The sequence below is a fragment of the Cyprinodon tularosa genome, unplaced genomic scaffold, assembly GCF_016077235.1.
Source record: "Cyprinodon tularosa strain WSP-4 unplaced genomic scaffold, ASM1607723v1 ctg819, whole genome shotgun sequence".
Lineage (NCBI taxonomy): Eukaryota > Metazoa > Chordata > Actinopteri > Cyprinodontiformes > Cyprinodontidae > Cyprinodon > Cyprinodon tularosa.
In genome coordinates this window covers 288,162-305,464 of record NW_024039584.1, presented here as the reverse complement: position 1 = coordinate 305,464, position 17,303 = coordinate 288,162, and the positions used below count along the sequence as shown (strand labels likewise).

Here is a 17,303-nt window from a genome sequence, read left to right as displayed (position 1 = left end):
GTTTTTGTTTTTTTTTATACTGAAATAAAAGCTCCAGCTCTATCAAAGTCTTTTATATATTTATGGTAAAATTAAAATCTACTCCATCAGTGAATTTAAAAATAATCATCTGTAAAGTATCAATAAATATTGCTTATTTCAGCTGCTTTAGTTTAATGGAGACTCTTGGACCAGTTTGTTCACTGGAATGCTAAACATTTTAACCGGAGTAGCTCCAACCCAACAAGTGAGACTTTTTACATCATTTATTTATCTTTTAATTATTTTGTGAAAACACAAACTTCGGTCCAGAAGAGTGCAGTTCTAGGAATAGCAAAGATACTGCGCAGAACCCTCAAACTCCCAGGCCTCTTGAAGTGTGTACTCAAAAGAATTAAAGGAACACTTTGAAAACACATCAGATTTCAATGGGGGGGGGGGGGATCATGCTGTTTATTTCTACTGATATGGACTGGGTGATGTGTTTGGAACAAAAGGATGCCACATCATTTGATGAAAATGATCAATCTACAGAGGCCTGAATACAAAGACACCCCTAAAATTACAGTGAAAAGATGCAGCAGGCTCGTCCATTCTGCTGAAATTTCATTGCAGCAACTCAAATTTGGTAATTTTTATGGCCGCCTCGTGCGTGTATGCATGCCGGACAACGTTGGGGCATGCTCCTAATGAGACGACGGATGGCATCCTGGACAATCTTATGTGCAACCTGGCGGCGTCGGATGGATGGAAACATAATGACCCAGAGGTGTTCTATTGGATTTAGGTCAGGCGAGCGTTGGGGGGCCAATCAATGGCATCAATTCCTTCATCCTCCAGGAACTGCCTGCATACTCTCGCCACATGAGGCCGGGCATTATCGTGCACCAGGAGGAACCCAGGACCCACTGCACCAGCATAGGGGCTGACAATGGGTGCAAGGATTTCATCCCGATACCTAATGGCAGTGTGCCGTTGTCTAGCCTGTATAGGTCTGTGCGTCCCTCCATGGATATGCCTCCCCAAACCATCACTGACCCACCACCAAACTGGTCATGCTGAACGATGTTACAGGCAGCATAACGTTCTCCACGGCTTCTCCAGACCCTTTCACGTCTGTCACATGTGTTCAGGGTCAACCTGCTCTCATCTGTGAAAAGCACAGGGCGCCAGTGGCCGACTTGCCAATTCCGGTGTTCTGTGGCAAATGCCAATGGAGCTCCACGGTGCCGGGTAGTGAGCACAGGACCCACTAGAGGACGTGGGGCCCTCAGGCCACCCTCGTGGAGTCTGTTTCTGATTGTTTGGTCAGAGTCATTCACACCAGTGGCCTGCTGGGGGTCATTTTGTAGGGCTCTGGCAGTGCTCCTCCTTGCACAAAGGAGCAGATAGCAGTCCTGCTGATGGGTTGTAGACCTTCTACGGCCCTGTCCAGCTCTCCTGGAGTCACTGCCTGTCTCCTGGAATCTCCTCCATGCTCCTGAGATTGTGCTGGGAGACACAGCAAACCTTCTGGCAATGACACGTATTGATGCGCCATCCTGGAGGAGTTGGACTGCCTGTGCAACCTCTGTAGGGTCCAGGTAGCGCCTCATGCTAACAGTAGTGACAGTGACCTCCACCTGTAAAACCATTCCTGTTATGATGGTTGTTGCCCCTCTAGTTCACCTGTTGTTCATTTCATTAACACCAAAGCAGCTGAAACTGATTAACAACCCCCTCTGCTACTGACCTGACCAAATCAATATCCCAGAAGTTTAATTAACTTGATGCTATACTCTGATTACAAAGTGTTCCTTTCATTTTTTTAAGTAGTGTATATAAAAATGAGAGGCTAACTTTTGTTTAACAGCCCGATTTTTATACTGAATCACCTTAAAAGAACCAGTAATGTTATTTGCTTTGAAGGCACCTTTTCCACAAATAATGTTCTATAGAAAGAAATCCACACTTTGCCTTTAAACTGCACTGGACCCATGGATGGAGGCCTTAGTCCTCGACGCGAGCGACCTGGGTTCGGACCCAGCCTCCAAACATTTTTTTTTTCAGTGGCAACACGTTTCCTGTATCAGATTTCAGAATGAAGTTTTAATTAAATGTCGGGTGATGTTTGTGGCTCTAAATGACTTATTTAGCTTGTGAAGTTGTGGAGAAACTGAGACTCTTGCTAGAGGAAATTCAAATTTATTTTACGTCCTTAGACGTTAGAGAAAAGCTCTGACTGGGGAAAGCCCATCACACACGTTTACACAAATCCCAACACTCTCCATTGGGACCATCCCACCCCTGCATTAAGAACTTTATCACCCATGAACATTTGGAGGAAAACAACTTCAGTTCATCAAGGACGTTCCCCGTTAGGTTAAAGTATATTTCACCGGCCAGATAAACATTTCAGAACAGGTGTCTGTTTACGGCATGAAGGAGGATGAGGAAACTTTTAACACTTTTGTCACTCCTAGCCTTCCTTTCACCCCAATTAGGCCGAGGAAAAACATGCTTCCACAAGCTGGACTCTGGGCAAAATGGAGCCTGAGGGAGACAGAAGGAATGATGAACGCCGCAGAAAAAACATGGATGAAAAGCGGATCTCCTGGAGGCTCCACTGATGGAGCATCACTGCAGAATCGAACGGTACTTCAGAGGTTCTGCTTGATTCGGTCCACATCAGCTCATTTCTGCTGAAGCTGCATAACAATAACGGCCGTTTTGGGGTGTAGAGTAAAAATCCAAGTCGCATCGCATCAGATCTAGAGCTGATCCGGCTTCAGTAAAACCGTGAGACACAAGACAACCAGAGAGTAAGAGAAAATATTTATTTGAGAGTTGGAACAGTGAATAAAGGCCAAACCTGAGGTAAACATTTCTAATCTGACCCATTTAGTCTGGCTAGAAACTTCTAGCTCCGCTGCAGCAGCAGGTGTCCATGGAGAAGGAGCACGTGAAGACGGGCGATCAGTTCAACGGGACGAAGGAGAGCAGGAAACATGGCGACTGGGAGTAGATGGGGTCCTACAGCTGCTGGGGGGGGGTGATCAAGGGGGCGGGGGTCATTTCACATCGTGGAACAGCTTATGTGCAACCTGAAAACAGAGCAACAGTCAGAGGCTTTACTGAAACAATAAAAAAATAAATAAAAAATCTAAGCTTTAACAATGATTTGTGGGTGTGGACATAGCTTTGTTCCCTACGGAAGAGGATTAGGGCCACTGAAAGGGAAAAAAAAAAGTTAACTGATTTTTAAAATTTTATTTCAGTTTAATATGGTAAAAAAGTCAGAATTTTTACTTTTTTCTCAGGTCATTAAAACAAGAGAGCTAGTCTCTAAAACAGACATGGCTATTGGCTTGATGCTAACATGTTTGTTAGCTGTCAGAATTCTTAGAAAAAAAGTCTGAATTCTGACTTTTTCCATATTAAACTGAAATAAAATAAAAAAAAAGACGGTAAACTTATTTTTTTTCAGTGGCCCTAATCCTCTTCCGTAGTTCCCGGCTAAATGAATCCGATGAGTTTTTCTTGTTAAATAGATATGATTACAAAAACGTCAGGTAGCTACTAATAGACAACAATTTTTTAATCTAATCAGACTGGGTGAAATAACTGAGCTGATCACAGCTAATAATCTGCCAAGGGTTTTGGTTTGACCCGGAAGAAGCCGCCGGCGGCAAATTTCCTTTTTTTTTTTTTTCTGACCAAATATGGTGGAGCGCAGAGCGGTTTTCAATTCAAGGGCCGGAGCGAGGATTTCACTGCACTCCAGTTTGCTCATTATTTTATTTCAATTCATGTTTGACTTAAAGGTGCAGTAGGAGATCTTTTTTGATGCATTTTTTAACATGTGCCTTAAAGACAGGGTTCCTACAGCATAAGGAAAGTTAAATTCAAGACTTTTTAATGCCACTTGAAGTAAAAATTTCAGACCAAATTCACAAGAAACACAAGATAAACCTGCTTGCTCCAACTTAACCCAAAGGTTTAATTTAACATAAACCACTGCACTAATGTTTCAAATGTTGAAAAGCTTCCCATACAGGAAGAAAGTTAAAAACACACAAATGACAGATATATTTGAACAATTATTTAACTGAATTCACAAACTTTGTGGAGCTACCCTATCCTTTCTTTGCCTGGAACAATGGCAGTTATATTAGCTTAGCCTCGTGGGACCATCCTGATCTCGCGAGCTTTCAAGGTTTCACTCGCAGATCAGTCTGGAGACTCTCCGTTAAAGGAGAATTCCGGTTTTTAACACTTTTAGCCCATTTTCTGTAGTGTCCAGGATGAAATCGAATGATCGACACCAAAATTTTGACAATTGGTCCTGTCTCTGCTTTTTGGCTCATTCAGAATCCCCCCCTGGCTGCTTCAGAATGGCTTCCATTGTGCATGTCCGATAATGTCCTTAAAACAACCTTAAACGTTCTTTTTTTTTAAATATGCTACTCACCGTGTCGTCAGCGCTGTTCAATGACGTTTCGTAAAGAAAAAAACGTTCCTGTAGTGTTTTATTTAGCATTTTGTAAATCCCATTGAGTTCTGTTGGAATAGTCAATATCCCTCCGCCACCGGAAACGGAAATGGGGCCTGTTTACACAGTTGTAGTCTTTTCGCAAGGCCCAAGTGTTTCTGCTTCACTCTGTGTACTCCGACGTCGAGGTGCTAACGTCTCTGTTAAACACTTTAAAAAACTCTGAAAATGGAATACGAAAGGTGGATTCTTGATTCTCGACGTCGGAGTACACAGAGTGAAGCGAAAAGACTACAACTGTGTAAACAGGCCCCATTTCCGTTTCCGGTGGCGGAGGGATATTGACTATTCCAACAGAACTCAATGGGATTTACAAAATGCTAAATAAAACACTACAGGAACGTTTTTTCTTTACGAAACTTTTTTTGGAACGTCATTGAACAGCGCTGACGACACGGTGAGTAGCATATTTTAAAAAAAGAACGTTTAAGGTTGTTTTAAGGACATTATCGGAGATGCACAATGGAAGCCATTCTGAAGCAGCCAGGGGGGGATTCTGCATGAGCCAAAAAGCAGAGACAGGACCAATTGTCAAAATTTTGGTGTCGATCATTCGATTTCATCCTGGACACTACAGAAAATGGGCTAAAAGTGTTAAAAACCGGAATTCTCCTTTAAAGAAAATTTGGAGCCGTTCACCAAACGAACGTCCAATCAGCGTTGGCTTTGAGGCGGGTTGAGGTGTGACGCAACGAGAAGCGCGACAGTTCAGTCTAAAGAACATGGCGGCTTCAGCCGATGAAACTAGCGTTAGCGTGGCTATCGAGCAAGTTTTATCGGAATTACAGAGTATTTCTTCACTGAAAGAAGAGCAAAACACTGCTCTGGAGGCTTTTCTCAGAGGAAAAGATGTTTTTGCTCTTCTCCCGACTGGTTTCGGCAAGAGTTTGATCTATCAATTGGCTCCTCTTCGTCGTCGCTCTGTTAGTACGTCATATGCTTTGTTGATCTGATTGGTTTATTTGGCCCGTCTATCACCAACATAGGCCAATCAGCTAATCAGTATTTTCGCCCCTTCCCAAAATTACTTTTACGGAAGGTTTCCAGATGGATATGCGGAGCAAATCCATCTGGCGGAGTCAGGTTACTATTTGCTGTGATCAGCGGGTAAAAAGTAGTTTGAATCTATGTTGAAGTGAGAAAGTCCTCCTGAAAACATGGTCTGTGAAGCTGCTCGGCTGCACCCAGTGTAGATTGCTTTGGCTTGACTTCACCAAAACGTCGACACATCTGCAGCTGAATTTTTTGCAGCTGAAATTTCATTAGATAAAAAGTCAGTGTAAGGAATATAATGTCAAAAAAAAAAAAAAAAACAATCAGTGTTTAAAATTCGGCGCTAAAAATATTCAGTATTTATAATTCGGTGTACAAAAAAAGTCAGATTTCAATGAGACTGTTTTACTTCTATATGGAAACGCCAACGCGGCATAGCGTGTTCTTTGCTCGCTTCAATAACGGAACCAAATTCCCTCCAAGAAGATTTAGCCTGTTTAAAATGTTTACGTCCTGTTTTTATCTCTCTAAATATGTGATTAATTATTTTTAACAACTTAAATTCTTATTTTTAAGCTCTGAAAAAAAAAACATTTTTTTTTTTCCTCTCAGCCAATAGTGGCGCCCCTCCCTCCCGTCTGCGCGTCACTCAGACTCACACAATGATCCCGTGCGTGCAGGAAGTCGAAGAGCTCCTCTGTGCATTCCTCCTCGGTGTTGGACCTGGACCCGACCCTGGCTTCACACGCCTCCAGACGCTCCTTTAGGTGAACGCAGTGCTCCGTCTGCTCACATTTGGCTCGTATCGTTTCCAGGGGGTCCTGAAAGGAAAACCAGAGGGAAGGACGGTAAAATAATAACCCAAACATCAGAACATTTTGGATTCTGGGTGGTTCTATAAGGTTTCTATTTTTATTTTATTCATACAGGCTGTAATTTTTTTGTATTTTCAAGTCTGCAGCTGTTTTTTAATCGTCTGTGTGCCGCTGCCGTTCAGGTCCAAGTCTGACTTAAAAACAGGTTTTTATTCTCCAGGAGATCCAGGAAACCTTCTGGTTTCTCCTCCCAGCCTGAGGAACTTCAACTCAACTACAGTGAGCAGGGGCGGATTTAGGAAATTTGGGGCCCTAGGCAAAAACAGGCAGGGGGAATTGAGAAGAAGACATAAAACAGACTCATTCTACAGATAGAGAAATGTTAATAGAATAGACATCCATTATCTGTTCTAGGTAGTGTCCCTCTCTTCTTGTCCCTTTTCTTCTTGTTTTCCTCTCTATGTTTTGTACTCAGCTGACTTTTCAGGCTGTCTCTAAAGGAATGAAAGATTTTTTCCAAGCACTAAGCTCACTTAGCTGATTGCTCCTTCCTGTGTTTCCAAAAAGGCCAAAGTAAATAACCCAGTCCTTCTTGGCAACACTGGGGGGGCATCTGCCTAATATTGGCTAATGGTAAACATCCCCCCAAAAAATGATTTGACATTTAAATATGATTTCCATACGACTTACCACTAGATCTTCCTCTTCTTCTTCCTCCTCTTCCTCTTCTGGAGCATCCTCCTCCTGATCAATGGCAGGAAAAATTAATAAAGTTAAAATTTAAACAATGATCAAAGAGTACAGGGTGGGAAATCGTATTTAAATAAAATTGGCAGTAGCTCTTCATTAATTATTCAGAATTAAACATAAAAAAATGTGTACATCCCGGTTTATTACATTTATTTCATTCATTCAAGCCTTGATTAATAGAATCAGTGTTTAGTAGCTTTAATGTTAGTTTGACCATGTTTTCAGGCTGACCCTTCGCTCATGGAGTCCACAGCTGAAACACAACCGGACTTCCTTTAACACAGGTTTTCATATGTTCTTTACCTCTTCCTCAGGGTCTCCATATGTGAGCATTTTCCTCTCAAAAACCATTTCTGTGACTGTTAAACCAGCTAACCGCTCAGTTAAAGCTGCGCTAATGTCCCTGCTCGAGGACGTGAGGTCGGTCACACTCCAGGAAACGACTAGAACGCTTCCCTCCGTGTAAAGCTTTCTATTGGTCAAAGGTTTTATCGACGTCAATTTAGTCCAATCACACGCAGAGTTTGCCTAAGCCCCACCCAAGAGATTTTCAGTACAGCGGAACTGTTTCTTTGGAGGACGAAGAGGGAACCGGAGGAAAACGCTGTTGCACACTTCGTGATGGCGCTCTTCCTGGAGACCTCAACAGTTTTACTGAGGAGAATTAAAGACATTAGACCGTTCACGGCCAAACGACACCGAGTTAAAGGCAAATGGGTAGGTCACCGAAAGGCGAGAAAGAACGAACTTTTGTTGTTTTGGTTTGAGAGACAGTTAAGGAGAAGCGAGTCGGTGGGTGCGCACCATTTACCAGCCGGTGAAGCGTTATACCGGGCGGGTGGAGTTTCCACAGCGAGAGCGGCGGAAAACCGAACATGTAACTGGGATATATGGGAGGCTAAATTTTATTTCCATAAATTTAAGATTACTATGACTAAACCCTCATATATTTCTTTCTTAAATGAATTAATTTATTTCTATATATCATCCTCTTGCAATAACAAAAATGCTTTTAAAACTTTATGCTCTAAATTCAAAATATTAAGTAATCCACTTATATGATTCTATGTCTTCACTTTGCTATTTTACGTTTATTCAGTTCTTTTTTTTTAATCTATAATTACTATTTTTGTTCAAACCTCTGGTGATTGTTCTTTTGCAATTATAGTTATATCTTCATGTAGTACAAAATTAAGCTTTTAAAAAATTGGCATATGTGGGAGAGAATAAAAATGAAATACCGGAATAATAATAAATGAGAACTAAAAATATAAACTATAAGGTAAAATTGGACAAAGTTATTTGAACATATAAAACCTATATTATTCTAAATTACCCTCTAAACATTTATTTTTTTGAATGAGAATTTTCTCATTTAAAAAAAAACCTATTTTCTACAAATGTCCTGATACGTAAAGTGTTTTTTACTTTCAAAACGAACACATTTCTCTCCATACTGGCAGAACCTCATCTGTTATTCAAGAGGGAAGAGAAGGAAAAAACATCTTGAATAACAAATAAAAGTAAGAGTGTATGGAGTCAGAAAGGGTTCTTCTTCTCCTCCTCGTGAGGTTTTATTGTTTGCAAACCAGTTTAAAGTGCATTACCGCCACCAACTGATAACAAATGTCTATAATCTCCTACAGGCTACCACACTTCCCAAACATCCTCCCACCAGACTGGCCCTTCAGCACTTTGATGCCACCTACAGCGCCCAGCTCGGGGACCTGTGGCCCTCAGTCCGAGTGGCCCTGCTGTCAGAGCGGAAGTACGGAGCCCTCCTCAATAATTTCTGTCATAATCCAGATCTGGAGGAACTTCAGGCTCAGGGCTGCAGAGACTTCATTAACAGTGGAGAGGGTAGGTGAGCGGTTCCGCTACGTCTGCATCAGGATAGTTTATGGCCTTTAGCTGCAGTGAATAAAGCTCCACAGGGGAAAAAAATATGGAGTGAATTTTGGTCCATTATGTTGCAAGCAAAGAAAATACAACCCTGAAATAAAAAATTTGGAAAATATTTGAATCAGAAAATAGGTTTTGAGATTAACTTTGCTGCGTTGTCAGATTTTGTTTTCACTTTGTTTTTTCTTTTGCAGATTAGATTTTAGTTTTCTAATTTTGAAAATGTAGTTTTCCAGACCACAGCCTCTTCATTTCTGGGGGCTGAATTTTCTCTTAAATAAGGAGTGAAGACACATTTCTATTGATCTGCTGGGCGTTAGCATTAGCGTTAACATTTTGATTGGTTAATGAGCCTTTGGATTGAAATGAAAAGAATGTGATCCATGAAATGCAATCAGAAAAGAACGAAATTTGTAAAACTATGAAAATAGAAATATAAGGTGAAAAAAATAAAATACAATCTGTAAAACAATCTGAAAGTGTAATTTAAGAGGTAAAATTGAAATAATGGAGAAAAACATAAAAAATAAAAACTGTTTGGAAATGCAATATAAATGTATATGAAGAGAAAATAAAAAATAAATTAAAAACAGGAGAGTCACTTATGATTCGGCCCTCTCTAATGCTACGTTCAGAGCGCAGGCAGCGGAGGCAGCAGAAGCAGCTGCTTTACATGCAAAGTCAATGGTTGACGTGCATCAAGGCAAGGCAGCTTTATTTGTATGGGACATTTTAGCAACAGGGCAATTCAAAGTGCTTTACATAAAATCAGTAAAAAAAAAAAAAACAGAAGAAACAGTTCGGTCTAAAGCTAACCGCTCCTACCTCATGTTTTCCTCAGCATCCTTCAAACAGGGCTCTGATTTAGGAGCTGAGGAAGACTCCAGCAGGGTGTCTACAGTGACTGATGAAGAGGAGGAGAAGGTGGAGTCTCCTGTGAGGCTCAGTCCCAACATAAAGTGTTTGGTGTTTCCTAGAGGAGATGTCACACGGTTTAAGCCTGCGAGGTGAGCAAAGGTCTACTTCAGATTATCAGTAAACAGCACAGAAAATATAAGAGCTATCTCTATAGTTCTGCTGCTATAGGCTTAGACTGCTGGAGGACATAGGGACCCCTTTTTCATCATTCTGCTTCATTCTATCTCTATTCTCCCACTCTGCAGAATCTGTTAGTTCAATCTCTAACGTTCTGCTCTCTCTGCTTTTTCTCATAGTAGCTTCATCTGGTCTGTTCCTGTTTGGCTGTGACTCCATCCTGGAGAGAAATATCAGCTGTGCTGCTGCCATCAACACCTTTGTTTCTAGATGTTGGAGCTTGGCCTGTTTTCCAGTGTAGTCCTGTTTCTCTGGCTGTGACTAACTGGATGTGCTCTCTTCATCCTCTGACATGGGAGCTGGCTCGGAGCTCGTCTGCCTGGCTGTGTGTTTCCTGGACGGGGCCGCCTGTGGAGCTGGTTGACAGCTGCCTTTTGTATCTATGCTTCTTTTTCTATGTCTGCTTCTGTCTCCTTGAACCCCAGTGGGCCTCAGCAGATGGCCGCTCACACTGAGCCTGGTTCTGCTGGAGGTTTCTTCCTGTTCAAAGGGAGTTTTTCCTCTCCACTGTCGCTACAAGCATGCTTAGTGTGAGGGATTGCTGAAGAGTCAATGAGTCGATGCAATCAGCTGGTTTTCCTTGGATAGAAACTTTGAATCAATCTGACTGGATGATCTGGTGAACTGGAAAGTGCCTCGAGATGACAGGATGTGAATTGTTGAATAGAACCATCGATTATTGGTGATTCGATAATCCGTCTCTGCTGTCCCCTTTAGGCCAGACAAGTTTGGACTGTTGAGCTACTACCTGATGGACGCGGCGTCCGTACTGCCTTCTCTGGCGCTGGACGTCCAGGCGAATCACACGGTTCTGGATCTCTGCGCCGCTCCTGGTGGAAAGGCCCTGGCTTTGCTACAGACGCAGTCAGCCAGTGAGTGGGGGGGTCTTCATCCACCGCCGCCCCCATCCTCCGCGTCTCCTGCTAACCGTCCGCTAACGCTGCTTCTTTGTCGCAGGGTTTCTGTGCTTAAATGACTCGTCTGTGTCGCAGACGTCGCGGTTAAAGAGGGTCCTGCACAGCTACGCTCCCAAAGAGCTTCTCACCGACGACAAGCTGCGCATCACCTCTGTTGACGGCACCATGTGGGGCGAGATCGAACGGAACTCCTTCGACAGGGTGAGATGGCGTTACGCGATGGCGGCGGTTTGTCGCTCCGACTATGGGGAGAAGTTTGTTTCAAAATTGTCATAAGCAAAAAACACATTTAAAAAGAATTTTAAAAAAGCAATCCAGGAATAAAACTTTGAAAAAGGTTTTCATACGTTTTCTAACTAAGATTTTTTAATTTTCATATTTAATTTTTTTCTTTCTTTTTTTTTTTTATTTGTCTTTCAGAATGTGTTGTAAGAATTTCAGTCTTTTCAAATTGTGTTTTGCAGATCAGTCTTTTATTTTCAAGACCAATAAGAATGTTGTTGCTAACGTCCATTTCGACCAATAGAAATGCATCTTTTCTCCTCAGCCCACAGGAAGGCCCGCCCCTAAAGGTGAAGATGATGTGGAAACATGATTTAAAAGAATGAAATTCATAAGAGTCAACCTGAAAAAGAGACATTTGTAAAAATAAAATTTAATATAGTATTTAAAATTGTAATAAATTATAGAAAATTAAATTATTAAAAGAATAAATAAATTCAATATGGAAAACAAAAATTTATTTAAAAAAAAAGAAAATCAGAAAAAACAGCAAAGTTACTTCTGACACAATTTTTTCATTTCTTTCAAATTCTTTCTTTTTAAATTTAAATTTACCAAACTTGTTCTGGCTATGGGGAGAATTTTGTTCCAAAATTGTCATAAGCAAAAAAACACATTTAAAAAGAATTTTTAAAAAGCAATCCAGGAATAAAACTTTGAAAAAGGTTTTAATAAGTTTTCTAACTTTACTGTTAAATCACATTTTTTAATTTTCATATTCAATTTTTTTTATTTTTTTTTATTTCTCTTTCAAATTTTGTTTTTTGCAGATCAGTCTTTTATTTTTAAGACCAATAAGAATGTTGTTGCTAACGTCCATTTCGACCAATAGAAATGCATCTTTTCTCCTCAGCCCACAGGAAGGCCCGCCCCTAAAGCTGAAGATGATGTGGAAACATGATTTAAAAGAATAAAATTCATAAGAGTCAACCTGAAAAAGAGACATTTGTAAAAATAAAATTTAATATAGTATTTAAAATTGTAATAAATTATAGAAATTTTAATTATTAAAAGAATAAATGAATGCAATATGGAAAACAAAAATTGATAATATAAAAAAAGAAAATCTGAAAAAAAAACAGCAAAGTTACTCCTGACACAATTTTTTTTATTTCTTTCAAATTCTTTCTTTTTAAATTTAAATTTACCAAACTTGTTCCTTACTATGGGGAGAATTTTGTTCCAAAATTCTCATAAGCAAAAAACAAATTTAAAAAGACTTTTTAAAAAGCAATCCAGGAATAAAACTTAGAAAAAGGTTTTAATAAGTTTTCTAACTTTACTGTTAAATCACATTTTTTAATTTTCATATTCAATTTTTTTTATTTTTGTTTATTTCTCTTTCAAATTGTGTTGCAAGAATTGCAGTGTTTTCAAATTATGTTTTGCAGATCAGTCTTATTTTTAAGACCAATAAGAATGTTGTTACTAACGTCCATTTCGACCAATAGAAATGCATCTTTTCTCCTCACGCCACAGGAAGGCCCGCCCCTAAAGGTGAACATGATGTGGAAACATGATTTAAAAGAATGAAATTCATTAGAGTCAACCAGAAAAAGAGACATTTGTAAAAAACATAAAATCAAATTTAGTATTTAAATTGTGATAAATTATAAAAAAAAAATTAAGTTATTAAAATGATACGGTAAATAAATAAAATATGGAAAACAAAATTTGATTTAAAAAAAAAAGAAAATCTGAAAAAACAGCAAAGTTACTCGTGACACAATTTTTTCATTTCTTTCAAATTCTTTCCTTTAAAATTTCAATTTACCAAACGTGTTCTTTGCAACAACAAGGAAGCAAAATTCCCCACATAGCTGATGTGATTTAAAAAGGTGACCTCGTCGGTTTGTTTGTCTGCCTTCAGGTTCTTGTCGACGTTCCCTGCACTACAGACAGACATTCGCTCATGGAGGACGACAACAACATGTTCAGCAGGAGCCGAGTCGGAGAAAGGCGGAGCCTGCCTCGGCTGCAGGAGGAGCTTCTGCTGTAAGAAAGATGGAGACACTAAACCAGACATGGAATGACATGAACCAAAAGAAAAGTTTGTTCAGCTTCACGCTGCAGGGCCCTTGCTCTGGGGGCGGGGCTTATCGATGACTAATGCTACGTTCACACCTAACGCGCTTTGAGCTGCAGAAGCAGCTAGTTTACATGCAAAGTTAATGGTTGATGTGCGTCAAGGCGCAGCAAAAGGTCCTGCAGCGAGTTTTGAGCATTTCACCGCAAGATTCCACATACCCCGCCAGCGCCCCACCCCACTCACGTACGCCGTGCGGAGTATTTGTCTGTGATGTTAATCAATGAGAACTGTTCCACATCCACCGCTACTCCTCCGCACGTCACCGTCCACTAAGGATGGAACGGTTTATTAAAACCCTCCGAACCGTTCGGTTCGCGTGTGTTTCGTTCGGTTCATGCGTTGCTCCTTTTTCTCATAGACGAAGCGTTTACACTCCAGAGCAGAAGGTGGCGGTACTGCGACCAAAGCCAACCACCAGTAGTAAACAAGAAGAAGAAGAAGCGAAGCAGCGTAGCCGGGTGTAGCAGAAAAAAATCAGTTGTTGTGGAGAATTGTGTGGGTATGGCGAGTGGGAAAGAACAGGAGTTGGAAGACGCGCCAGCAGCACTTTATAGGTCTGCTGTATGGGACCTCTTTGCATTTAGAGTGACCTACGATGACGGCGGAAAGAAAGTTGTGGATAAAAGTGCAACAGTGTGCAAGCATTGTGCAACACGTTTTGTTTATGCTAACAGCAACACGACCAACATGTCATGCTAACCCCGAAATCCCTCATACTCCGTCAGCGCTCCGCCCCGCTGCGCTCTAGACCGCCTGCACAAAGCAAAGCCTACAGCCTCCACTGTGGCTCCCGTCCGCTCCGCTCTGAGTTCCTTGGAGATCGTAGAGGGCATGCAGAGATGATTAAATTCAAAGCAGCAAAACATGCGGAAATTATCCAGGGTTTCATTAAAAATAATTACAATTCATTAATTTTGGGGGATTTTTTTCATTAATTTCATAAATTTTTATTTTTCATACATTTTTATAAATTTTTTTTTATTTTTCGGTGTAACAATCAACATATACCGAACCGAAAGCCGTGACCACGAAACCGTGAACCGAACCGAATCGTCTATTTTGTGAACCGTTCCACCCCTATAAGGGAATATGGCATCACATTTATTTCAAAACCCCCGCGTGCAAAAAAAAACGGCTCACATGTACCTGAGTGAAGTTGGCCCCCCCCACCTCCTTCAAATCAGACACAATTAGTCTTTCTTCTAATCTTCAAATCCAAAGCAGCACAAACGAAATTTTTTGCCGCACAAACAGAGCTGAGGTAATTGACACCTATTTCGTCTGATTTGAAAAAGGTGGGGGGCTGGTTGACCTTTGATGACCTCTAGAAATATTTCTTTATATCTTTAAAACGAAAGCGGCACAAACGAAAATTTTTGCTGCACAAACGTTTGACAACAATTTTGTCTGATTTGAAGAAGGTGGGGGGGGGGGCAACTTCACTCAGGTCTTGCATGTATGTTAAACTACTTCTGCACATGTTTATCTTCCACCTTGTGGTTCATCATTTCCTGGGCATTACGCTGCTGTGCGTTTTGCATAAGTTCGGCTGTCGTTGGACACAAGTTCTGAGCTCTTTATGAATACTCCGACCAAAATTGAATAAATCCATAGAAAGTTCATGGTATGCCGGCGTTTTAGGAGATTCTAGGACGTTAGGCAGACGCTGGATAAATCGGCAAGGTGTGACAGGGTCCTAATACACAGCTGCCATCAACCATAACTAGCGGCTTCTTTACGGCGGTCGCTGTGAAGATCGGCGCGACTCGTCAGCTGATGTAGCCGAGCTCAGATTACCGGAAAATAAGAAAAGATCGGGCCGATGTCGTGATCGGAGGGAGACATCCTTACTTCTGATGGTTCTGGACTCCAGGGAACCACAGCGGACCAGAGGAGGACCTTCCCTCTTCTGTTCACTCGTTTTACAAACCTTTTATTTTGAAAGTGGGTGGCTGCGTCTCTCATGTCCTGCATCACACGGTCGATGTTTTTGGTTAGTAATATGATTAAAGGTAGAAGCTCTCCCTAAAGTGTAAAGCCTTTCACCATTGAAGCATTTTTCATCTCATCTGTTGCTTCTCTGCACTGGAAAAGTCATTTTTTTTCTTAAAATCAGAGCATTTAGACTTGGATTGAGGCGGTAAAACAGATATTTTGCCAATGCAACAAGACAATTAACACTTAAAATTAAAAAAACACAATGGCATTGTCTTATTTCAAGTGCATTTTATCTAATTATCTTATTTTAAGAGTAAAAATACTCATTCTATTTGTAAATAACCTCATTTATCTACTCAAATTAAGGGTAAATACACTTAATGTAATGCATTTTACTTATTTCTGGATCGTTTTTCACCTCCGCCTCCCTTTTAGGGCGGGAATCATAGCTGCTTGTCCTGGAGGCGAGGTTCTGTACTCCACCTGCACCCTCTGTCCCAGCCAGAACCTGGGCGTGGTGGAGCGAGCCGTCCAGCTAGCGGAGGAGAACCACGGCATCCGGCTGCAGGTCCGTACCGTAGATCGCCGGGCGGCGGCTGAGTCACAGCGACCACCGACGTCCTGACCTCTTTCCTTTTTCTCGCCTCCATGCAGGTGGTCAGTCTCAGACCTCTGGTGCGGATGTTCCGGAACACTTTTCACTTTGCTCCTGACCTCCACCTGGGTGAGATGGTCGTCCCGCACCTGGCCGCTAACTTTGGACCCATTTACATGTGCAAGATAAGGAGACTCACGTAAACGTTTAGATAAGATGCAAGGACACAGATTTTATACTGTCAGTTGTTGTGGCCATTTATGCCAAATATTTATTTATACCACTTCAGTTTTTGTGGTATGTAAAATATATTTTTATGTTAATTTAGAAACATTTTTTATAATTTTTTTATATTTGGAATAGTTTAGGTTCTGAATTGTTAAACCCTTCCATTAATTTGAGTGATTAAGAGCAGACCGGTGCTGATGGATGGGTCGGTTAATGTCTGGTGCGGACTGGAGGGTTTTGAAAAATTATTTTTTGACCACTTTTTTTTTAGAGTTTCAAACATTAAATTTAGTTTCTACTAAGTTTCAAGATATTGTTTGTAATTGTCTTTTTTTTGTTTTTGCTTTTACAATAAATAAGTAGAGTTGGAAGTGCGTCCAAATTTGAAAAAGGAAGGCAACACATACGTAAAACTTTAACAAGTGTTTCATCCAAAAAAAGGTTTTGAGAAGCAATTTGATGTTTTTTTTTAGATCATTTAAAAAAAAATTGTCCTATTAAATAGTTTTTTTTTTTTTCTAATTGGGTTTTACAAATTTCATTTTTTTCAAAATGTGTTTTCCAGATCACATTGTCTTCATTCTACGGAGTGAGAAATGAAGACACATTCCTATTGGTCTTTACAGGCGTTAGCAGTTTTGCTATTGAGCTTGAAATGGAGAAAATACAATTTATTTTTTTATTTTTATACCCAATCTAATTTGACAAAAAAAAATAAATGAAAACATTTTAAAAAATAGGTTTAAAAAAATCTCAAAAACGATTACGCAGATGGGTTGCATTTCTTTCAAATTTACATTTACAGAAATATTTGGCAAAAATAATGATCTACTAAGTTTCAAGATATTTTTTGTAATTGTCTTTTTTTGTTTTTGCTTTTACAATAAATAAGTGAAGTTGGAAGTTTGTCCAAATTTGAAAAAGGAAGGCATCCCATAAGTAAAACTTTAAAAAGTGTTTCATTCAAAAAAAAAAAAGGTTTTGAGAAGCAATTTGATGTTTTCTTAGCTTGTTTAAAAAAAATTTTGTCCTATTAAATAGTTTTTTTTTTTTTCTAATTGGGTTTTACAAATTTCATTTTTTTTCAAAATGTGTTTTCCAGATCACACTGTCTTCATTCTACGGAGTGAGAAATGAAGACACATTCCTATTGGTCTTTACAGGCATTATTAGTTTTCCTAATGAGCTT

At 40.2% G+C, this 17,303-nt stretch overlaps 2 protein-coding genes across 3 annotated transcripts; one reads left to right on the top strand and one right to left on the bottom strand.

Annotated features, from left to right (window-relative positions):
- Positions 1-2,780: 2,780 nt before the first annotated feature.
- LOC119774571 (cytochrome b-c1 complex subunit 6, mitochondrial-like) lies at positions 2,781-7,532 on the bottom strand. 2 transcript variants are annotated; one of them, XM_038272110.1, is made up of 4 exons: positions 7,372-7,532; positions 7,009-7,062; positions 6,163-6,324; positions 2,781-3,062 (listed from the first exon to the last, which is right to left on the bottom strand). In XM_038272110.1, exons 1-4 carry the CDS (start codon positions 7,417-7,419, stop codon positions 3,030-3,032), a joined length of 297 nt encoding a protein of 98 aa, XP_038128038.1. In that variant the 5' UTR covers positions 7,420-7,532; the 3' UTR covers positions 2,781-3,029. The 2 variants fall into 2 exon arrangements, with proteins under 2 accessions (XP_038128038.1, XP_038128039.1); XM_038272111.1 differs by having other exon boundaries at positions 7,283-7,386.
- An 89-nt stretch (positions 7,533-7,621) lies between these two features.
- nsun4 (NOP2/Sun RNA methyltransferase 4) lies at positions 7,622-16,364 on the top strand. The gene is made up of 8 exons (XM_038272112.1): positions 7,622-7,785; positions 8,715-8,928; positions 9,782-9,977; positions 10,783-10,937; positions 11,023-11,183; positions 13,135-13,259; positions 15,727-15,859; positions 15,946-16,364. The coding sequence occupies exons 1-8, from the start codon at positions 7,690-7,692 to the stop codon at positions 16,087-16,089; spliced, it is 1,224 nt and encodes a 407-aa protein (XP_038128040.1). The 5' UTR covers positions 7,622-7,689; the 3' UTR covers positions 16,090-16,364.
- The last annotated feature ends 939 nt before the right edge of the window (positions 16,365-17,303 follow it).